At 26.9% G+C, this 25,300-nt stretch overlaps 4 protein-coding genes across 4 annotated transcripts; 2 read left to right on the plus strand and 2 right to left on the minus strand.

Annotated features, from left to right (window-relative positions):
- Positions 1-25: 25 nt before the first annotated feature.
- On the minus strand, positions 26-2,125 carry LOC128958725 (U3 small nucleolar ribonucleoprotein protein MPP10-like; the record flags this gene model as incomplete). The annotated part of the gene is made up of 2 exons (XM_054304641.1): positions 1,924-2,125; positions 26-1,826 (listed from the first exon to the last, which is right to left on the minus strand). Coding segments are annotated over exons 1-2 (1,899 nt in total), but the record flags the coding sequence as incomplete, so codon positions are not given.
- A 1,680-nt stretch (positions 2,126-3,805) lies between these two features.
- On the plus strand, positions 3,806-9,363 carry LOC128958722 (choline transporter-like protein 5). The gene is made up of 14 exons (XM_054304639.1): positions 3,806-4,039; positions 6,258-6,380; positions 6,509-6,587; positions 6,677-6,764; positions 6,862-7,169; positions 7,239-7,322; positions 7,385-7,762; positions 7,826-7,985; positions 8,049-8,175; positions 8,268-8,373; positions 8,486-8,617; positions 8,699-8,842; positions 8,917-9,070; positions 9,149-9,363. Exons 1-14 carry the CDS (start codon positions 3,988-3,990, stop codon positions 9,323-9,325), a joined length of 2,112 nt encoding a protein of 703 aa, XP_054160614.1. The 5' UTR covers positions 3,806-3,987; the 3' UTR covers positions 9,326-9,363.
- Positions 9,364-10,052: 689 nt separating this feature from the next.
- Positions 10,053-12,440, minus strand: LOC128958723 (uncharacterized). The gene has a single exon (XM_054304640.1). The coding sequence runs from the start codon at positions 12,130-12,132 to the stop codon at positions 10,078-10,080; it is 2,055 nt and encodes a 684-aa protein (XP_054160615.1). The 5' UTR covers positions 12,133-12,440; the 3' UTR covers positions 10,053-10,077.
- A 465-nt stretch (positions 12,441-12,905) lies between these two features.
- LOC128958732 (alpha-centractin-like) lies at positions 12,906-14,688 on the plus strand. Its single transcript, XM_054304652.1, has 5 exons — positions 12,906-13,125; positions 13,256-13,326; positions 13,392-13,511; positions 13,587-13,745; positions 13,818-14,688. The coding sequence occupies exons 2-5, from the start codon at positions 13,275-13,277 to the stop codon at positions 14,636-14,638; spliced, it is 1,152 nt and encodes a 383-aa protein (XP_054160627.1). The 5' UTR covers positions 12,906-13,125; positions 13,256-13,274; the 3' UTR covers positions 14,639-14,688.
- Positions 14,689-25,300: the final 10,612 nt, after the last annotated feature.

Raw genomic sequence — 25,300 nt, forward strand, 5'->3', positions numbered from 1 at the left:
ATAACTTTAATTTATTGGATTCTCTGATAATATTTTTAGATTTATTTTTCTCGAAATTCATTTTATTGTTGATTTGTTTGTTTGTCTTTTCCTGTAATCTCTCGAAAAACTTTTTTGAAGAACTCAATGCTTTACTGTCTTCAGATTTATCACTTATCTTCACTTTTGATGTACTTTTGAGTCCATTTTGTTTGCTTTCATTATATTTAGCTTTTTTGTGTTGAGTAGTCTTTTTGTGTCTTCGGTCACGTTTTCTGTCTGTTACAGACTTCTCATCTTTTGACTGCAATTCCCGTTTCTGATTATTGAATACTTCTTGTGGCGCTAATAGAGAGACTTCACTGACGGTTATTGGTGTCGGCTCTTCAACAGTAATGGCCGGCAAATTGTTAATAATTTTCACCTCCGGCTTAACGGGACGTGGAGTGAAGTGGAAGTTAGAGAGTGCGTCCAATTTAACGAAGAGGTTTCGCATCCATTTCCTTATTTCTTTGTGATCAGGATTTTCTTGTTCTTCTTTATCTTTTTGAGTTTGCTTTAAGTACTCGTTTTCATATACTTGAGATAAACTCTGTTTACTTTTTTCAGATTCCATTGTTATTCTTCGTCGGTATTCAAATGGTGTCTGTTTTGGTTTCGTTTTGCGCATAACATCATCAAAAGCATTGTCTTTGATTCGTTGTTTTACAATATCTTCTAATTTAGTGGTCGTCTCTTCAGTTATCAATGGCATAGGTCTTGTTGTTTGATCGAAATGTAAATGTTCTTCAAGTAAACTATTTTCTGGACGTTTGTCGGCTGAGATTTCTCCCTTCATTTGCCACGACTTTTCCATCATATTTATTCTCTGATGTTTGTCAATCTTATCACTTAAAGATTGTTGAAATCTCTCAAATTCTGATTTACTATCATTTTCATTGTTTTGTTTGTACGGTTGATCTTCACCATCGCTGCTATCACTTTCATCAAGAGTTATATCCACTGGTTTATCATTAAAAGCTTTAAGATCTTTCGGATCAATATCTCGAGTATCAAACTCTTCACCACTCATTTCTTCGTCTTCGTTATCTTCTTCTTCTTCATCCATATCATGTTCTCTACTGTTTTCATCTTTTTTGTCATTAAGTGGTGCATCAAAAAAGTCAGAAAACATCGCATCTTTGCCTCCAAGTTCTTCTTCTTCCTTTTCATTATCTGAATCATTGAAATAATCGATATCTTCGTCATCACTGTTCTCCTCTTCACTCATCACTTCCTTATTATTGTTATCTTTTAGACTCTCTTTCATATCTTCTTTATTTAAGAACTCTTCCAATTCATATAACTTAAAGAACTTGTCGTCGACTATAGACTTTGGCGCCGATTTCTTCGCAACTATAGTTGACTTGTGATTGTCAATAGCTGTCGCATCGTTATCCTCATCGGAAACTTCATTTTTATCTGATTCGTCATCAGATTCATCGGTAAACAAATGCTTATCGTCGACAATTGCATCAAAGCTTTCATCATTAGTACCATTGTTGACATTGACATCAATTGGCTTATCATCAGTCTGTGTGTCGACAAAGAATGTCAGTCCACCGGTTCGGGAACTGACCGTCACTTTAGCCACTTGTTTGACCAGTCGATTAAGTATCGGTTCATTTTGAAGTTCAATTTGTTGCCAAATCTGTTCGCTGTCGAAGTCTTTGGTGAACAACTGATCCAACGATTGCTTGACATTCAACTCACGAGTCTTCAAGTGATTGTCTTTCAGCAGACGTTTGTTTAAATCAAACAATACTTTCGTTAAATCAATAAATTGTTGCGATTTTTGTGAATCCTTTCTAAAGAGTCGTCAAATTGTAAATGAAATCAAATTTTAAAACTTTTTTTAATTACCGGAAAATAATTTAATTATTTTTTTAAAAAATCAAAACTTACGTTAAAAACGAGTCGTTTTGAGCGCAAAATTCATTGAATTTATCGATCGATTCGTTGAATACATTCATATAATTGTCGACCGATTTGTTTGAATCCATATTATTGTTGATTTTAATTGCAATTCAAACAAAACAAATCAATAAAACAAAAACACGTTTTAAATAATTATTAAATGTTTTCATTAATTATTTTAATCAACACATGTCTGTCACACACTCTATCCAAACACATATTCGTATATAACGTTACTTTATATTATAATATATTATTTATAAATACTAAACATTTTATTTAAAATACAGTAAACCGTATAATAACTATTTGATATACAGTATGATTAAAACAGTGTAAAAATATTTTAATTTAATTAATAAAAAAAATGTTAATTAATTTTTTTACAAATGAAACTAAACAAGTTTCTTTATATATATATATATATTAGTATATATTAATAATAATTATATAATAATAATATAATATAATAATAATAATAATAGTTATAATCTTAGTTTTTAGTTAAAAATATATTAATAACAATAATTAAAAAGATTGAATAACAAAAATAAATTTTTTTTGAAATAAATATTTAAAAAATTGTTATAACATTAAATTATTAGAATTACATTTTTAAAAAAATAATATATTAAATATTATTAAACATTAAAATATATTTATAATTATTTTAATCAGATATACATTGTTATCATTTTTTTACATATAAGTGATACCAAAATAAAATTTGACACTCAATTAAAAACATTTTGTGTTTGCATTTAAATTAAGTTATTTTAAGACACGATGTCGTGGTTCACAAGTTTGACGTTTTAATATACAACTTAATGTACTTTAAAGTTCACCCTTTATTATATGTCTTATTTTAGTTTAGTTTATTGTTTGATATAATTAAAATAGTAATAAACTTCAATAATGTGTTTAAAATTCAAGCAGTTATTTAAATATAATATCATTAAAATTAATTAGAGCTATCATATTAATTTGTAATGATTTTTTGAATTATTGATATCAATGCTAATGATGTACTATACTGTATAAAGTTTAGTAGATATCCACTACCAGTATATTAATGATTATAATTCATTAATAGTAAATGTTTTTTTAGTTATTTAATTCATTATATAATTATATAAACATTTAATATTTATAGTAATTTTTTCATTTCTGAGTAACAAAAAAAAAGTTTTTTATATTCAATATTATGCGCATGTATTCAACGGTTTGCGATATATAATATTTCTATATATATTTATTTATTGTGATTATATAAATATAAAAAACATATACAATATTATTCACACTTTAATAATTAATGTTAATATAGTAATAATAAACTACTTGTTATACATATGAATAGACCTGTTGTATTGGTTGTGTCAAAAAATAACTGAAAACAACTTTCTGTGTGTTAATTGAATTTTCAAATTACTGGAAAGTCCTTTAAAAAAAATGATTACAAACTTTTATGTTCATTCAATTCAATTACTATACAATATATTATTATTTCATGAATGAGTTGAGTCCTTTAGCAGTAATTTTGAGTTTTTTAAAACAAATCTAAAACTTTATTGTTTGGGTGTCTATATATTCATCTGTTTTATCAATATTGACATTCAATGCCATATATTAATACTGTATTACTGTATACAAGTAATCAGATATATTCACATGAAATACTGTAAAAGTTATTTTTTAAAATTAGTTTTCAATTCATTATATACAAAGTTTAGTTTGTTTTTGACTATTTTCATTAATATGTGAAATAATTAAGTTTTTATGTGATATTAATATCATCTTATATTTAATATACTATTAATATTTTGTTATTTAAATAAATAATTTATTTAGTAATATATGATTTGTATTTCACATCTAAAAAATATTTTATCAATTTTTTTTTGCTAGAAAAGCAAAGTTTATTGAAATCAATTTGTTTGAAACAAAAACTGTTTATTTTATAGCATTGTATGTATTGTCGGATTCAATGAGTGGTTAGTTATCATAGATAGCGGAAGTAATCATTGAAATCAATTGTTTATCATTTAAAATATGCCAAAAAATAATCGTATTAATGATACTAATCAAACAAAAGGCAATTTTGGTAAGTCTTATAAAAATTTAATGTTAAGTTTAATGTAATTAATTTTAATTAATTTTATAAATTTCAAATTATTATATTTAAAAAATTAACAACTATTTTAAAATTAAAATTATGTTTAAAATGTAAGTAAATGTAATAAATGAATAATTAGGACTTAAATTAATAGTATTATAGAAATGATCATATTTTAAAAAATTACAATTACTATTTGAAATTAAAATAAACAAATATAAAATGATTTATTTCAAAATTTGTCATTAAAATTGAATAAAAATCTATAAATAATTGTATCAATAAAATTAATTAATTAATCAATCAATAAGTTATTAAAACTATTTTAAATGTCTTGCAATTTGTAATGAAATATATGATACAGTATTAAACAGTACTGCATTGCATACAGTAAACTAATTTTTATATTTAAATGCTGTATATAATGTATAATTTAGTGTAAACGTTAATATAATATAAGCCAGTACATGTACTGTATTACTCTATATAACCTAAATTTTATTGAAATACAATATTAGATAATATTATATATTAGTTTATAATAATTTAACAGTTTTATGTACTATATTTCATTGCCACAAAACGTTTGATAGTTAATATTCATCTCTAAATGTTTGAAAATAAAAACAACTCATTTTATTCATTACTTAAATGTGTGTCAATTTATTATTCATTTAATAGACTTTCTATTTCTAGTTTTTCTTTTATATTTATATTAATTGTTTATAACTTTATAATGCATTGAATTTTGTTTTTTTTTTTTAATTTCATCATTAAATTATAGTATATAATTAAAGAAACTGAAATTCAGGGACAGATAACTATTACATGTATTAAATAACATTAAAAAATAAATAACTAAATAATTTGATGTATTAACAAAAACTTAGACTTTATTAAATTATTATAACATGAAATTGTTTCCATTAATAAATTTATTAAACTTTAAATAAAGTATTTAATAATTATGTTTTCAACTTATAATTTAAAGAATATATTTTTTATTTAATATTTTAAATATTACTAAAAATATACACAAATTATTAGCTAAATTAATGATATATGATATATAGACATGTAATATAATATTGTTTTGTTTTTTGCCTAATTGTGTAATTTTTATTATTATCTTATAATTAACTTTTCCATTTGTTTTTTATCATAAGAAATATTTATTGAAATTAAAATTGTAGTCAAACACATCAAAGCGTAGTCTTTATTTATATATAATTAATATAAATATTAAACTTACCATGTTTATTATATATAACTTTTGATCCTGGACATACAATGTCAATCAAAAAGCCTGTATGTGTTATATTTGAATCTATTGAATAATATACAGTAGAAACTTATATTATTGTTAATACCGTATATTGAAATGTTATTGATTATGTGTTAGATAAACAAATGTGTATTAAATTCTATTAATTGACAACAAAACAAGTTTATGTCTATTTTTTCAATGAAACATTAAATTTACATATAATTGTTTATTTATATACAACTATTATTTATACAATATGTATTTTGCTAGATTAAAATATTGTTTTATTATAATAGTATTAAAAGTAAAATGAACCATAGCAACAAATACTATTGTTTTACATAATTTATTTAAATTATTGTAAAAATCTAAATATTTTTAATTTACATTTTGTAGAGTTATATAAATATAATAAAGTAAAAAAGTTTATATTAAGAAAACGAAACAATAATAGAAAAATATACTGAAAATTATATATACTGATATTTGAATAAATATTTATTTGCAAACAAATATCATTAAAAATATTATTAAAGCAAAAATGTGTTTTGCATATTATGTCAAATATAGGAAACATTTCCTTATTTAGTTACATATCGGGTGTTAATTTTAGTCCACTTTTATCAGATATACAGTACAGTAGTATATTGAATATACAGTACTATTAGTTAGTTTTTTTTGGTGAATTATTCATATGGTATTTGAATTAATTAAATAATAGGAAATACAAAAAAAATTATTATATAAAAGAGTTTATACGATAAAATAATTTATAAGCATTAATACAGTATATAAACATAATATACATAATTTCTTATATTAATGGTTTATCAGATATAAGTTATTACAGTTATATTAATCATAAATGAAAAAATTGATTAAAAAAATATAGACAAAAAACAGTAGATATAATATAATAGTAATTTATTGATAAAAAAGGTGACGCCTTTACATACGATCCCAAATTTAATGGTCCGACAGATAAGAGAAGCTGTACTGATATCTTCTTTCTTATCATTTTTATTGCATTCATCTCTGGTTGGATTGTCATTGCATTCATTGGTATAATTATTATACTATAATATACTATAATTGTAATTGTATACTATAATACAATTATTATTATTGATATTAACTATTGTAATATTTTAATTATGTTTAATCAATTGTTGATTTCTTATAAAAAATAGGGTATTCTAATGGAAATCCCGAGAAATTGATATATCCGACCGATTCGTACGGCGATATTTGCGGTCGCGGCCAATATCAGTAAATATATATATATATATTTAAGTAAATGTTAAATATTTTTTAATTTAGTTATTAATATAAAGCTATATATTTAAATTCCTATACAGTGATAGGCCTTATTTATTTTTCTTCAATTTGCTCAAATGTGCCAAAAATTTAAACCATAAAATTTTTGATCGATGCGATACACCCCAGGTATTTTTTGTTTTTTAATAAATACAAGAAAAAATATATTAATAATATAATTAAATAGATTTTTATTTTATTTTTATTAACAACAAAAAAAACATAGGTTTGTGTATCGCAATGTCCGACACAAACATTTTCATTATACCAATTAAATAGATTAGATGAGAGATACAAAAGTTTAATTATATGTAAATACAATATAACGGCAACAAATGAAAACTTTAAGCAATTGATAAATGATGACAAATGCGCCGGTATTTACTTCAAGAGTGAACCGTTTGCCGGTCGGTGTATACCATCATTACTGACAATGAGTGGTCAGATTCTGACAGATGAGATGACTAGTGGCGGCAATTTGATGGACAACACTAATACGGCAATTGATTTGAAAAAAATTAAAGACACAAATCAGTAATAATATTATATTAACTAATTAAAAAATTATGTTATATATATAAATTATATTTAACTATTTTTTAGAGCTATTGTACTACTTTTAAATGCTCAACAAGTTGGCTACAAAATAATACAGGATTTAAGACAAACTTTTAGTTGGATTATTATGTAATAAAAATTATTTGTATTTTTTAAAATTAATAATCATTATTATCATTATTACATAATAGTGGTTTTGGATTAGCGATGTTAATATCGTTTTTATGGATAGTATGTATGCAATGGTTCGCACATTTAATGATTTGGTTTTCAATTCTTGCCGTAATTGTTCTCAACTCTTGTGGTCTCTATTATGCCGTCAATCGTTACACTACACTGTCATCAGAAACAACTGCTGAACCTCTGGTCAATGTCTCATCTAAGAAGTCAGTAAACTATGATTTCCGAAAGTCAATGGACAACAATTTAGACTCATATCTGGCCAATCGGGACACTTGGTTTGCGTTTAGCATAATCTGTGCCATTGTATTATTCATCTTAATCCTTGTCCTATTATTTCTTCGAAAACGAATTAAGTTAGCCATAGCTCTGATAGTGGAGGCGAGTAGGTATGTGCGAGTCATTTACAGTCAATTGTTTTTAAAAAATGCTAACTTTTAATCAAATCTCAGAGCTGTCTCATGTGTGAAGTCATCGCTTTTCTTTCCAGTCATACCTTATTTGATGCAATTGATTGTAATATCTTATTGGGCGACCGTTGCTATATTGATAGCCTCCTCAGCCCGTCCCCAATATAAGAACTTAAAGACTGGTCAGGATTGTCATCCAAATGTATGAATTTGTTTATTTAAAAAAACGATTGAAATGTAAATTTTAATTTATTGAAAAATACAGCTGATATTAGATTCTGATCCTCAAAGTTGTGTATTTATTCAATACTTTGAAAGTAATGTCATATTTGCGGCTCATTTATACAACTTGTTTGGTCTGCTTTGGGGTTTATTCTTTGTTATTGGTGTTGGTATGTCTTTTTCATTTATATTTTAATTATTTTATAGGAATTTTGTTTAAAAAAATTATTTATTGAAATTAATACAATTATCTGATTGATAGGTCAGGTAAGTCTTGCCGGTGCCTTTGCCTCATATTATTGGGTTTTTAAGAAACCACAGGGCGTTCCCTTTTTTGCTGTATTTGGAGGACTTTATCGTTGTTTTCGGTATTATTATTATTATTATTATTATTATTATTATTTATATTATTATAATTTTAAATAATCTTATTATTTTCACAAACAGCTAATTATAATACATTGTATTTATTCAATTCAGATATCATACCGGTTCCGTTGCATTGGGTTCACTACTTATAGCAACAATAAGATTCATTAGAATTATTATTGAATATATCAATGAAAAATGCAAGAAATATGCGGACAATTGCTTTGTAAAAGTTGTGATGTGGTATACATTTTGTTTTTAATTTTTTGTGTGACTTATATGTCGTTAATTATAATGTTATTTAAATAATTTATTATCAAAAAGCTGTTGTCGGTGTTGGTTCTGGTTATTGGAGATATTTATGAAATATATTAATAAAAACGCTTATATAATGATTGCTGTTTACGGCAATGGGTTTTGTACTTCAGCTAAAGACGGATTCCTTTTAATCTTGAGAAACGCTACCCGGTCTGTCACCCAACTGATCCCATCAACTGTTCAATAATTAACAAACTTTTATTTATTTATTTCACTATTATTAGAGCCACGGTTTTGGACAAAGTAACTGATTTGTTACTAATTATTGGCAAACTAACTGTCACATCAAGTATGGCTATCCTATCGTTTTACGCTTTTAGCCACAAACTAGAGTTTTTAGACATACCGACTCTCAATTATTATTGGGTTCCTATAGTTGTATGTACAGTATAKTACAGTATAATACAATTGTTATATATTAACATATGATGTACTAAACATATTGAATACTTTTAGGTGATAACATTTGGCACATACCTAATCGCCAGTAGCTTTTTCAGTGTCTACAGTATGGCTGTCGATACACTGTTTTTATGTTTTCTTGAGGACTGTGAGCGCAACGATGGCTCACATGAAAAGCCATATTATATGTCAAAGAATTTGATGAAAGTTTTAGGAAAGAAAAAGAAATAACAAATTTTACATTCATTTTAGTCATTATTTTTTATTTATTATTTTTTAATTAAAAAATCTCATATTTTATAATATATTTTAAATTCATTTATAATCTATCGATTTAAAGTGAAAAATATATGGAAACAAATAAATTTACAAAAAAACAAAGGTTTTATTTTAATGAAATACTTTTTGAGTCAATAATAAGTTTTGTTGATTTATCGATAAAAAATATACAAACAAACAAAAATTGTTTATATTATGTAAAGATTAACAATTAAAGTATAGTTCAAAATATTAAATAAAAGTAGAATTTTATGGCACGAAATAAAATACTGTAAATATAGTATATAAACAACCACTTAATTTCAAGTTTTTTTTTGATTAAAATTTTTCACAGAAAATATATATTTAATAATATACTGTATATTTACATAATTTAGTTACAAAAGTAGTATTTCAATTAAGTTTAACAGTTTTAATATTTTTTTAAATGTGAGATTTGACTTGAATTTCTTAAAATAATAATAAGTATTAAAAGCTTAAGCAAAAAATTATTGAATGACACATAATTAATACAATAATAAGTTAATAAATATTAAATCATTAATGAATGCTAATAGAAAACAAATTATAAATTTAAACGCTTTAAAAGCTATTTTTAAAGTTTGATAAAACTTAAGTGTTTAAACAGATTATATATATTTATATATAATTTATATTATAATATAAAATCTTTGTTTTATACATATATTTGTGAGTCATTTGAGTCATAATCGCTCACTAATGGTCTCATCCTCTTCTTCCTGTGCATACAAGTCCTCATTCTTCATAATGGAAGCATAGTTTGGTTCGGACTCTATTTGATCGACTGATCTCTTCGTATACCTGATTCTCTCATATCCCGGTTCAGAGGACACATCACTTAAATTTCTGTTAATATTGTACTCAAAACAAGGCGAATGAGTTTTTGGTGTAATTTGTGATTCTTTTTTAATAATCACTTCATATCCCGGATCAGATATATTAACGGTCTGTGAGTTTGTATTGACTTTTTTGACGATCACTTCATAATTAGGATCGTTATCAGACTCATCGTAACGGATTGCTTCATATCCTGGATCTGATGGAGAATTGATTCCATTAACATGAGTGATGGCCATTGGAACCATTGTGTTTGGAGCGCCAAATGTTGTGGTATTGGTTTTCTTTCGTTGTATGACTTCATATCCGGGATCGCTCTCTAATTCAACTTCATTACCACCAACAGCTCCATATGTAAAGTAATCGGTGTTCATATCTCTACCTACATCTCTATTATGCCAATCAGTTGTGTTTATTGATTGAGTACCAGAGGAATATCTTCTCTGATGTGAACCCGTATGAGAGTTTGTGGCAGAATTTGATGAGTCATATAAAGAGATGGTTCGCGAACTTCTTGACTGACTTGTAGAGTGAAATGACTTAAGTGGTGGTGGGAGTGGTGGAGGAATGCCATTATCTGACAATAGCATTGGGTCGACATCACTAACACTCGATGGTCTCGGATGTGGATAAAAATTAGACTCTTTTGGCATATTATTGGTGTGTTTTTGTACCTTTGCATACAAATTGTCAAATTCATTATCTGAATCGGGTATACAATGAATTGTTTGTCTATTATTTCGTTTTGATTTCATTTTTTTGTCAACTGATGAGTACAAGTCTTTTGGATAATTGTTAGTTAAACGTAAATCACAATTAGGAGTAATATTAGTAAATGACTGTTGAGTAGAACTCGATGTCGATGCTTCCAATGGATATAAGTGACCAATTGGTACACCATTTGTTATATTTGGCAGTTTTTGTCCTAAATTTTTATGCGAAGAATTATCACTCAATATTATATTGTCTCCAATCTTAGAGTAAGTGACTGAAGAGGCTGTTGAACCAGCGATTTCTTCATAAAACGACGAAACTCTTTCCTCTTCTACTTCATTGTAGTGATGCTCAGAATTAGCCCTTTCGGCTAACACTTTAGCTAACGGTTCCCGAACTGAAATAGTATTGTATGAGATCTCACTTTTTGATATATCCATAGGATTTTCATCAACAAGTAGATGAGGAAATTGCTCTTCATTAAGATGGTGTAGACGATGAAGAACTGGTGAACCCATATATTGCATGTCTTGTCCGGCTCGCGATGTCGAAGGATTTGAAGAAATATAATTAATGTCATTGTTGTGATCATTCGTAAACCGTTTGGTGGGCACCGGTGGACACGAGTGGTCACTATTGTGTGTAACGACAGCTGAATAAAACTGTGAGTCTGAGTAGTCATCCGTTTCATTCTCTGACGAGTCGATGATTGCATTGTCTTTGATTCTGGCGTACGAATGATGCAAATCATCGTCAGTGGCCACTAATGGAGATGAAACAACCCGATGATGTGTTGGTGGCGGTGGAGCTCTTGCTTTAGTTGACCGACTCTTTAGCTCTGCGTGTTTGCCATCAATAGTGTCTAGAGTTTCGCGATTCACCTCATTGTTAGGTATGTGTAGTAATGAGTTAGCGGCCAGTGGTATATCGGGAAGAGCTCTTTGATTATGTCGCAAATGGCTGTCAACATCATCAGTGGCCATACATGTGCCTCCATTGTATCGGATTAGTTCGGGATTGTTGGCCAAATCGGTGGACCGAATGGAGTTAAGTGGTAACAAATTGTGGCCATTAGTTAGCGCCGATGTTGTCTTTGGTTTGTCGCGACAAATGCAGACCATAAGTGACGCTACGAGCGATACAGTGGCCGCAACCATAACCAATGGTACTGTCAAGTCGTCCATCATATGGCCCGTCGGCTCCCAATTGTCGTCACAATTGTATTGCACTATAAATTCACGACATTTTTGTTGACAAATAATTTTATCATTTTTTATACATTAATATGAATTGCAATTAAGTATTGATTTTCAATTGGCTTTCAGTTATTATATTAAGTAATGTTTATATTTGACACAATTGTTGGACAAACACTTCATGACCAGCACTCAAGTGGTCGACCAAACTGTCCGATCGGGTCGTCATTTATCCAAACATTTATTATTATTATTATTATTAATACATTGTTTACGAAACAATCACTCGATTGCCATAACATAACAAACAAACATAATATTGACAAACATTTAGTGTTAATATAATATATAATACATTAGTGACGACAAACTGTACTCAATATATGTATTATTAATATTGGAATCTAATGTGTCATTCAATTGACAGCCGATAAGCAAATAAATGCTTTAATTTAATATTTTTTATAATAGATTTTTTAAAAAAAACATATATTTTGTCTATTATTTTATTATTATTATAATTCATATTAAAATAAAACAAATTTAATTTATAAATTAAAATCAATTAAAATAAAGTTATATCTAATTGAAGTCGAGTAACAAAAATAACGTTATATATTATAGAAAGGGTTGTCTAAAAAATTAAAGTAAGAGTATGTCTAAGAAAATGGGGGACAAAATGTATATTTACTTTAATTATAGTATTTGACAAACAATTTACTGTTTATATTACTGACACAATATATACGTTATTTGTGAACTGATTTATTGTTGATTTCAATTGAAATGTTTGACTGATTTATAATTGAATTGATTTTTGAATGTAAAGTCGTTTATACCGTATATTCAATAATAATAATAATAATAATATAATCTATAGTTTTGTAAACAATTTTCTGGATATAAATATAAACAAACATTAAGTTTGTGTCAAATGTTAAGTATATTATTGACAACATTATAGAGCTATCATTGAAAGTATTGGTAAGTATTTGTTTGTCACTCATTATAATGAGTGAGACATAGGAGTGATATCTCACGAAAATTGTGGACATATTTAGTGATTAATAAAATGTATTTAACATATCATATGATTGTCAATCATTTTTTGCAGACATAACTAATCAGTAATTATGGATTTGGATGTAATGGTCAATCAGCCGGTGGTGATCGACAACGGGTCGGGTATGTGTGTCACTGTATTACCTCAGATGTATTTAACAAATTAATTTTTCATCTCATGTTTTTAGGTGTAATTAAAGCCGGTTTCGCCGGCGATCAGATCCCGAAATGTATTTTCTCTAATCTGGTCGGACGTCCTAAACACGTGCGTGTGATGGCCGGTGCTCTTGAAGGCGACACTTTCATTGGTTTGTTATCCATATTTGTTATATGACTTGTTTGGTGTCTAATAGTTTGCTTATAATTGTTTGATCTATGGATAGGTCGTCGCGCTGAAGAACACAGAGGTTTACTTACATTAAGATATCCGATGGAGAAGGGAATTGTCACGGATTGGAATGAAATGGAGAAGATTTGGCAATATATCTACTCTAAGGAACAGTTACAGACATTCCCTGAAGAACATCCCGTTTTGCTAACAGGTCTGTTCCCACACTAATACTTAATATGTTGTGATATTAATATCGGTATTAATTTTTGTGTGTCTATATCAGAGGCGCCATTAAATCCGCGACGAAATCGTGAAAAAGCGGCTGAAATATTCTTCGAGACATTCAATGTTCCGGCGCTCTTCATCTCAATGCAAGCAGTGCTTAGTCTGTATGCAACCGGTCGGACAACTGGTGTTGTTCTCGACTCGGGTGACGGTGTGACACATGCCGTACCAATTTATGAAGGTTTTGCTCTCCCGTTGTCTATAGTCCGGTCAGATATTGCCGGCAGAGATGTGACCCGTTATTTGAAACTTTTATTACGAAAAGAAGGCCTAATATTTAATACGACGGCAGAGTTTGAAGTCGTAAAAAGTATTAAAGAAAAAATATGTTACTTCACAGCAAACCCTCAGCGAGCACTTGATGACCACTCGTCAAGTGGTGGCGGAGACATTGAAAAGACATCTTATGTATTACCCGATGGCAGCAATGTTGATATAAGTGCCGGTCCACGGATGAGAGCACCAGAAATACTGTTTCGACCCGATCTTATCGGTTACGAGTTTGAAGGCGTTCACGAAGTTTTGGTTTATAGTATACAGAAATCCGATTTAGATCTCAGAAAAGTGTTTTATCAAAATATTGTGTTAAGCGGTGGAAGTACTTTATTCAAAGGTTTCGGTGATCGTCTGCTCAATGAAGTGAGAAAAATGGCCCCAAAAGACCTTAAGATACGAATTAGTGCGCCTCAGGAACGGCTATACTCGACATGGATTGGCGGCTCAATCCTCGCCAGTCTCGACACTTTCAAACGCATGTGGGTCTCACGTAAAGAGTTTGATGAAGAGGGACAAAGAGCTGTCCATCGGAAAACATTTTGAGATTTGTTTTTAGTAATGAGTCTATTATTAATTTTATTAAATTAATATTTATATTATATACAATTTAAATACATTAAGTAACATTAAATAATAAATTTATAAAAAAATCTATTCATCTAAAAAATAATGATTTTGAATTATAATTCTAATGAACATTGTTTTTATAATATAATTTGTTTTTTTCGCTAATAAATTAGGGAAATATATTGTCAAATATTAAGAATACGAATCAAAAATTTATTTATTTTTATCAAAAATTTTTTATTTCATTTGCATTTTTATTAATCAAACTATAAATATTTATATGTTTTTTGCTATTTAATAAAAAATGCAATTTTATAGTTATTTTTAGAATTGTTTTTTTCCTCAATACTATGTAAATATACCAAAGTTTTTATTAATGACTAGAATTCATTTGTTTTATAAATTTTACTCTTAAATTAATTTTGTTTTATTTTTGAAATTGAATTCTACTGTAATTTTTTTTAAAAAATAAAGAATCAATTATTTGATAATGAATGACATTACCGGTAAATTATTTTTTTATTTTTAATGAGATTTCAATTTAAATTGTGAGAAACAAGTGATAATAAAAGAGTAAATTAGGAAAACAAATCAAGACTTTAATTTTTGTTGTTTAAAATCAATAGTAAAGTAAAGTACAGCACATTATACAGTATATAGAGAGGTGTACAGTATATGCATTATATTCAAACAAACTTTGAAAAAACATTGTATTCTGGAATGTATGTATGTATGTATATATATATATATATATATATATATATATATATATATATATTGTGACCGTGGATGAGATGAATGAATGAGTGGACACAACCAATTGATCGGTAAAACAATTTATTGTTTTAAAATAAATTTTAAAAAATACAAATAAAAATTGGTTATAAAAAATGTGATGTGTTTCAGTTTTTGGTCAAAATGCATGATTCAAATTCAAGCGAATGTCAAGAAAACAGTGAGAAGTGGTGACTGAATTGAAGAGTGAAGAGAGCTGTTGTGAGAGAGAGAGAGAAAGTGAACTGACGTCCACTTAAGTAGTGGACGGACTGAAGGGTCGTCCAATGAGAAAGAAGGGTTGGTTGAAATGTTGTGAATGTGTATGTGATCTGTGGGCCATCTAGGGTCACATCCGCCGACCGCTAGCGTATGGCGTCTAATCTGGTTCTTTGATTGATCCAAATTTTTTTCAAATGATGCGCTTGTTTGACATGTGATCACCATTTTTGAAAATGAATCACATTTTTCCTGTTTTTGTTTTGAATAAACATCTGTTGACTTTGTTGTTGATGTGTTTGCATGAGATGTCAATTTTGTTGAGGATGTGGTGGAAGTGTTGGATACAGATGAGTGAATCGGCTGATTGTTGATCAAAATGTTGTCATCTCGGGGGATGTTTGGAACCACTCTTGATGAATGTGTTGTGAATGATCGCACAATAACACCAGTGTTTATGTCGATGTGATTCAATCGCAGACTTTCATTTCCGAGCTTTTCCAGGACAACATAAGGATCCCAAAAACGTGGTGTCAGTTCTGTGACAACTTTTTGTTGATGATCTGAAATGTCAAAGGTTTGATTGTTCATCTGTTTTTCATTCTTCTCATTTCTTTTGTTTGGCAGCGCTCTGGACTTCAATGTCGCCTGATTTCTGGCCTCTTCAAGTGTGACATCAGTTGGAAGGGCTGATGAAAACCCGAAGTGCAAAATTTTCGGTGTGAAGCCTGTGCTGTCGCAGATGAAAGTTTTATGATGAGTTGTCGGTGATTTGTGAGATCTGTTGGTGAGTCGGCTGAGTGAAACTTTTGTTGATTTGAATCTCTCTTTCAATCTCTTTGACAGATCTAACAATTGATTGAGATACGACTTCCGTTGTGTCGACAATGTTTTTGATTGATTGTTTGGACGTTCTCGGTGCGGGCGTTGGTGTCTTGAGTTGGTGAAGAGAAAATGTTTTGTTTTGAACCATTGTGCCGAAGTTGACAACCAGAGCAGCGGCTTTGGCCAAGTCGAGGCCAATGAGCATGTCGTGCTCCAGATGTTCCAACACTTGAATGGCGAAATGGAATGTCTTGTTTTGCAATTCAATGATTGCTTCAACGAGTCCAAGGGTACGGTCGGTGCCGTCCACATGTCTGATGGCAATTGAACGCTGGGTGTCCCACTGCAAGCCCATCCTATCAGCGGCCGATTTGGAGATGGCGCTCATTGTAGAGCCAGAGTCAAGGAATGCCTTCGCTTGTCTGCCATTGACATGTGTGGTGAACCAAATGAGATCCAGCGGATCCTCTTCATGCTTGATGTGATGAAGGCCAACTGTTTTTGGTGCATCCGTTGCGAACCGGTTCATCATCTTCTCTTTGACTTCAGCCCATGTTATTGAGTCGGCTTGTGGTGCAATTTCACGCACCAGAAATCTCATCGCCTCTCCTGTGACATGGCGTCCAAGTGCTGTGATGCGGTCGTCATCTGAGAAACCACGTGTGACTAACGTGAAGAGAGCCAACCAATCATCGGCTTTGACCAATGGATCGCTGCCTGAGAATGTGTCGCAGAGTCGGCCAGTGTTTCTGGATCTGCTGTGATACGATTGATTGTCCTCATCATCGTCGTTGTTGAAGACCATGTGCTGTATGGCGTTGGCGCTAGCATTTCATCTCTGTTGTATACGTGTTTGAAGTCCATGTGAACCGGAAGCGGAAGTTAATGCTGTTGGCGACGCCATGTCTGCATCAATGGTGTTCGTTGTGTCGTTCAATTGGTTTCTGCGACTTTTTCTGTTGTTTTTTCTTGGAGCCATTGTTGTTGAGGTTCACGTGTTTTCTTGAGTTCACTTGAGTTGAATTGAGTTGATGTTTGAATTTTTCAGTCGTGAAGTGGTTCGATTCTTGAAGACTGCCCCAAGTTGTGACCGTGGATGAGATGAATGAATGAGTGGACACAACCAATTGATCGGTAAAATAATTTATTGTTTTAAAATAAATTTAAAAAAATACAAATAAAAATTGGTTATAAAAAATGTGATGTGTTTCAGTTTTTGGTCAAAATGCTTGATTCAAATTCAAGCGAATGTCAAGAAAACAGTGAGAAGTGGTGACTGAATTGAAGAGTGAAGAGAGCTGTTGTGAGAGAGAGAGAGAAAGTGAACTGACGTCCACTTAAGTAGTGGACGGACTGAAGGGTCGTCCAATGAGAAAGAAGGGTTGGTTGAAATGTTGTGAATGTGTGTGTGTGCGATCTGTGGGCCATCTAGGGTCACAATATATATATGTGTGTGTGTATGTATGTATGTATGTGTATGTATGTATGTGTGTGTGTGTGTATGTGTATGTGTATGTGTATGTGTATGTGTATGTGTGTGTGTATGTATGTATGTATGTATGTGTATGTATGTGTGTATGTGTATGTATGTGTGTGTGTGTGTGTATGTATGTATGTATGTATGTATGTATTTATGTATGTATGTATGTGTATGTGTGTGTGTATGTATGTATGTATGTATGTATGTATGTGTATGTATGTGTGTGTGTGTGTGTGTGTGTGTATGTGTGTGTATGTATGTGTGTGTGTCTAGCATTTCATTTTGTTAATTTTGAAATTCTGATTTTAGATTCGGTTAGATCATGAAAAATAAGGTATAGGAGATCAGCATCAAAAATGACCTGTCTTTTTAGGAACAACAGATAGGTTTTTTTTGATGCCGATCTCCTATACCTTATTTTTCATGTTCTAACCGAAATAACCATTTTGACGGCTAAAGTGTAAAAAATAGAAAATTAAAAATTCATATAAAGCTTTAAAATGGAGTATAGGATTGTCTTTAGAAGTATTGCCTCATTTTGCTATAAATATAGTCAAAATGATCGACATTTATTTTTTTTTAAATTTTGATTGGTATGAATTTAGTAATTCATTTGTGGTATAAGATAATAACTTATATTTTAATTATATTATGACTCGTTAACTATTGATTGATTAACTAGTGGTTATTAGCAATAAATATTTTTGTTACAATATGATTTATGGGCTAATAATTATTTCAATAATTATTTTAGTAATGCATATGTAAATATTATAATATTTATATTAAGTAATTTACGTCATTGGAATTTGTTTCTGGGCAATGCTTTCTAGCATTCTCAACTAGTTTTATATAAAATCATATTTACTTAAAAAATTGAATAAAAATATAAATTTCGACTCAAATTATTAACTATAATATAATATATTATTTTGTTAACGTAATAAAATTGTAATATTGATATTCTAAACATTTTTTCTAGTTTATCCAGGCCAATTACACGTAAAATTATAAATGATTATATAGATAGTACAGTACATTGAGAAAATGGATTCATTGATTTTAGTTTGAATTATGTTAATAACATATACAGTATACTTATATATGTTGAATATTATTTGAAAAATCAAACAAAACAACTAAAACATATTGATGTAGTCTATGTGATGTGTTTAAGGTTAGAATATAATTTAAATTTCAAATTTATAACAATTTATATTTATTTTCTTTAGTATTTTTGGTATGCTTTTTCTCTAACGTAAAAACAAATGAACAATATATATATAAATAACATAAAGTTAAATATGTTTGACATGTTTAGGACTTGACTGTCAAATGTTGAACACATTTTTTAGGCAAAAATTTAGGCAATTTTTGTTTATTCAATAAGTGTTTGTCGTTTAACTGTAGTGTTCAATGAGTTGATTGTCGTTGCTTTCGATGTGACTTAAAGTTTCCGTTTTTCACTGGTCTTTAAATATATGCCACATATACTACAGTATAACACACACACACACACACACACACACACACACACACACACACACACACACACACACACACACACACACACACACACACACACACACACACACACACACACACACACACACACACACACACACACACACACACACACACACACACACACACACACACACACACATATATATATATATATATATATATATATATATATATATATATACAATGGCCTATACTTAGTTTGATTTCCCCGGAGCAATCAGTTATATACACATATATAAAATGTTTAAACATTTGTCTAAAAACCTTTAAATGTTTATTACATTAAATAACATTTGAAAACAATGTTAAAGATTTTTACCGACACTTATGAGTTTAGTTATATTATTAGCTTTATTGATGAGACAATCATTTTATTTAATGTTATACAACAATTCAAATGTTTTGAAAGTTACATTTTATTTTACAGTTACATTGTTATGATAATACACAAAAAATAATAAAAATGTTTATCATTTTGTAAAAATAATAAAAATTTTAATCTATACATTTTATGTTTTATAATTAGTAAACAATCTTAATTTTAAATTAATTGATAAAACAATTTAATTTGTTGTTTATTTTTGTTGATTACAACTAATTAAAAACAAAAGAAAATTACTGAAAATACGTGATCATAAATAAGATTAAATATATAATATATAATATACAATAAATATTAATTTTTTATAAGATTAATAAGTCAAATATAAATGAGTCAAAACAGTTTTGTTAATTTGCAAGAAACAAATATAACATATTTCTTAAATAATTTTTTTAGTTTATTACTTATTTTAGATTATTTCTTAGATAAAAAAATAGATAAGAAATATGTATTTTGAAAAAAATTACAAAATATAGTTATGCATTTTGTAAAATTAAAATTGTAAATTGTAAGCTAATATAGATAAGACTGCTTTATAAAAAAAATATTAATCAAAAATTGAAATTTATTATTAAAATCAATTTATAGTATAATATAAAACATTTATTTATTTATTGAAATTATGTATTAATATATTAAGATTTTATTAATAAATTCAACAAAAATCATTACTCATTAGTTATTTTTTACTTATTACATAATTTTATGTTGTATTTAAATTATATTTGATTTTATCGCAACTTATGAATAACTATAATAATTATATTTATCTTATTTATATATACTTTTTAATATGTAAAAATATTTTAAAAAGTATTACCGTTTTTAACCACATAACTTGCCATATCAATTTTAAAAATTAATTAAAAGTGTCATAAAGGTATGGAACTAATTACCACTAAACCTGCCATACCCTGGAAGATAATGCGATAACTAAAATAACCGAATGGCAGTAAATGTGATAACTGGTATCTACACTACTATAAGTGTTTTAAATATCTAAATTTAGTTATAATTAATTAAATATATGATCGATCAATAAATAAATAAATAATTTAATATTCTAGGATCGATCTATAATTAATAAATGATCGATCAATACTATAAAATTAATAATCAAATATATAATAAATTTAATTCGCATTAATAATGCATAAATAATCGCATTAAATAATGATAAAAAATTATGAGTGGCATGAATTTGACACATAATAAAAACTTATAACATGACTGGGATTTTGTGCCCCTAAATCTAGCAAATTCCAGGGGAACCAATTACCACGAAACCTGCCACTTATCGCATTACCTTCCATGCCAAATTATGTGCGCAACAACGGTAATAGTAAATAGTAATAAGTAATATCTGTACTATTAATGAAAATTAACATAAAAAATTTAATTAAATATTAACGATTAAATTAAGTCAAAACATATTTGTAATAAAAAATTGTAATAAATAATAAAAAATTTGATAAAATTTGACTTCTTATTAAAATTTTAGATTTAAAGTTAACTTGAATTAATTTTTATCAAACATTTAAAATAACATTATTAATATATAAACTCACAATTCGCTCTCTCTCTCTCTCTCTCTCTCTCTCTCTCTCTCTCTCTCTCTCTCTCTCTCTCTCTCTCTCTCTCTCTCTCTCTCTTATCTTCTTTCTTCTCTCTATAGAATTATATAATAACTTTAAATTAATCCAATATTAAATTTTTAATGAATATAAAAATATATATAATATAAAAAGATTGTTAGTTTGTCTTTATATCAAATGACAAGTCCTTTGATATATTATTTCTGATTATTAAAAAAACAAAAATATAACTTAAATAAAATATTCCGGAATCTTTACATTATATTGTAAACACATTAATAAAATGTTTTTTGTATATATTTTTATCAAAATTTCTATTATATATTAATTCATATTAGTTCAATAGAAATTTTCATAATAATAAACAAAAAACATATTTCATTTAATAAACAATAGATTAATACAAATGAAAGATATTTTGTGAATCTTTTTTAAAATAAAAAAATACAGAATATTCTGTTAAAGTATTGTAATCTTACGAATCAATATCTGAATAAATTATGAAAGAATTTTGTTATAAAATAAAATTTTGTTTTATTTGCAAAGTCATTGCATTATAAATATTTAAAATATTTTTGATATTTTTTAAATACAGTATATAATATAAAGATCAACAACAAAAATATAATTTATTATTGTCTAATTATGCCATTTAACAAATAAAACAATATTTTAAATAAAAGATAAATATCTATATTTATATTAAAATATTTAAGTCATAAAACATTTTATTAAATATTAAAAACACTTTTAATACTTTTAAATAATAAAAACCAGGGTTAAGCATGTTTTCGGATTTTAGGGGTGAAGACTTTTCATGCATTTTTAAACAGCAATTTAAAAAAATCAAAATCAAGGGGTAAAGAGAAAATTCCCTAATATTTTTATGTAAATATATACATCAAAGGAAAATGGGTAAATATTCCCAATAAATTGCATTATTTATCAAAATATTTTTAAAAATTAATATAGATTATACCTTACCCCCTTACCCCTTACTTAACCCTGAATAAAAACATATATTAAAACAATTTTTTTGAATATATGTTATTTTAAAAAGAGATTTAATAAGAGATAGTAATGTCAAGAGTTAGTAACTGTTTAACAGTGTTTTTAATCTTTAAACAGTTTAATGATCAAAATATTTAAAATCATTATTTTTTTTGTTTAAATTTTTATTCAGTATAATAATCATAATAATTCGAGATTTAAATATTATTAATAATATATCTATAACAGTATGTAATATAAAAATAAATAAAGTACTATATTTAACATAAATTTATGCTACGGTAATAGTAAGTTATATAAAAAATGTATAATAATACAACACAATAATATACTAGTGTTATACAATATACCGTTTATTTACAGTATATATATATATATATATATATATATATATATATTGTATATTGTATTGTATATATATAAGTATATATATATTTAAAAACATATAAACATACAAACAATAAATATAAGTAATTGTTTAGAAAATAGCAAAATAGTAAATTAAATGAAAGTCTATTGTGTTTACGTTCATTAAAAGCTCACTTTCATTGAATGTCTAAATCATTATTTCTTTAATCTATTAGTATTTCATTGAATATGTGACACTCAGTGATATATATAAAACAAGTAAATATACGAAATAATCATTATTTTGGACAACAATTGAATTCATTGAATGTATGTTTAGAAAGAAAGAGAGAGAGAGAGAGAGAGAGAGAGAGAGAGAGAGAGAGGGAGAGAGAGCTGTAGACTAGTACTGTATATACTGTAGTGCTTATTGTAAACACAATTTAATAAATCAATTGAATCGTCTCTTTCACTCTTTATTGGCAGTCATGTCATGAGTTTTTAAATTAAGTTTTTTTCCTCAAAATCAATGTTTCAGAGAAAATGTTTAAAATGATATCTATTCCCAAATATATTTATATATAAATACAGTATATATTTATTGATATATTTATGTATAATATTAGTGTATAGTATACACTGTATACTATATATATCTAAAATTGAGTTGAGATAAAACAAGTGTAGATTTGAAACTCTATTGAGAGTTGGATTTGAAATTTGAATTTTTATTTATAAAATATGTTTTAATGCTAAGCTTGAATATATTATACAAAATAGACTGTTATAGACTATCGTAAAATATTTATATATAAATTTTATATCATTTCAAATAAGATTTTTTTCGAATTGAAAGATATTGTTTGATATCATTATAATATTTTTTTTGTATAAAAATATTTTTAAACAAATCAAATAAATCATATATTTGAAGATGAGTTTAAATAATATAGTCTAATAGTATAGACAGCAGTGACAGAAATAATATCATTAGTTCAAAATAAAAAGGAGACAAACAAACAAACAATTGGTGTCTAAGCGCTGACACATTAATAAAGTTAATGTTGTTTTTCCCCTTTTGTTTCCATTATATCATCGCTAAAATAACTAATATTTGTTGTTTAGTTAGTGATAAAAAAATAAATTTAATAATTATGAGTACATACAGTATTTTATGTTTTTATTGTCATTCATATTATTGCATATAATTATTAAAATAGAATTCAAACATTAATTATAATAGTATCGTAAAAATATGAAATCATTAAATTTAATTTAATAACAAAATTTTTAGACTAAAATTAAAGAATTTGAATAATAATAATATTAAATAATGATTATAAATTTAGTACAATAAGTATTTTTATAAAAATAATTATTGCATATAATTAGCTTATATTATGAATATTCTGTATCCGGAATATCAGTACTTTATAACAATATTTTATAAATACGTATTCAGTTTATTATAATTTATGATATCATTAATTATATAACACCTACACACAGGTGTATAAATAGACCGTTTTTATTAAAATAAATAAATAAAACGTTATTCATTAATATAATTATAAAGTCATTTTATATATTTTATTTTTTATAAATAGATAATCCTTAAAGAAATTTTAATTATTACAAATATGTTTGACCACTAATCTCAAAGTGAGTTCAACTCAATTGAATATTTAAAAAATTAATCAAAACTACATTAAAAAAATGTTTAAAAAAATGCATCAAAATGTCTATAAAAATTAAATTAATTTAATATAATCTAAACTAAAAACAACGACTAATACAGCTAAATGTCTGGCACTTGTGTGCAACACATCTGTTACCTCTTTATGTTTGTATGACTTTTTCTTTATAAAAAAAATAACACAAAGAAAAACAGCAAAAGTTAATTTTTTGGTGAAAAATAATGAGTCAAAAAGATATATTTAAAAATATAATGTATATTATAATCAAATGATTGTAAGTATTTATATAAAGACAAAACTCTAATTTTTTTTTGAAAACATTTAAACTTAAATATTGTACACTAAATGTTTTTTATATAAAAATTCAGACTAATTATGAAAATAGTTAACAATTGCTATCAAACATATAGTGATTACTTTTATATATGGATTTTGTGATGAATTGTTTAGAAGTCATTCATTCGTACGAATTGTGAACGAAAATAATGATAAAAAGACATTATTTTTTTGAAAAAATAATTTTTATTTTATTTTTTATTATTAATACTATAAAAAAAGTTAATCTCAAGAAAATAACAATAAGTTTCAAGAAATGTGATTCAATGCTATTGTCGGCTTATATTTGCCATAAACTTGTAAGTAAACTAAAACTATGGAAAATATGTATATAAAATATACCGGTATAGCCCATGGCTTATAAGTTATATACATATATTTATATGACTTATGTTCAGTTTATAATAGAAATTAGTTATTTTATATAATTTAATAATAAATTAT

The sequence above is a fragment of the Oppia nitens genome, unplaced genomic scaffold (assembly GCF_028296485.1).
Source record: "Oppia nitens isolate AA-2021 unplaced genomic scaffold, nextdenovo-longstitch-racon4-pilon3 scaffold3_pilon_pilon_pilon, whole genome shotgun sequence".
Taxonomy (NCBI): Eukaryota; Metazoa; Arthropoda; class Arachnida; order Sarcoptiformes; family Oppiidae; genus Oppia; species Oppia nitens.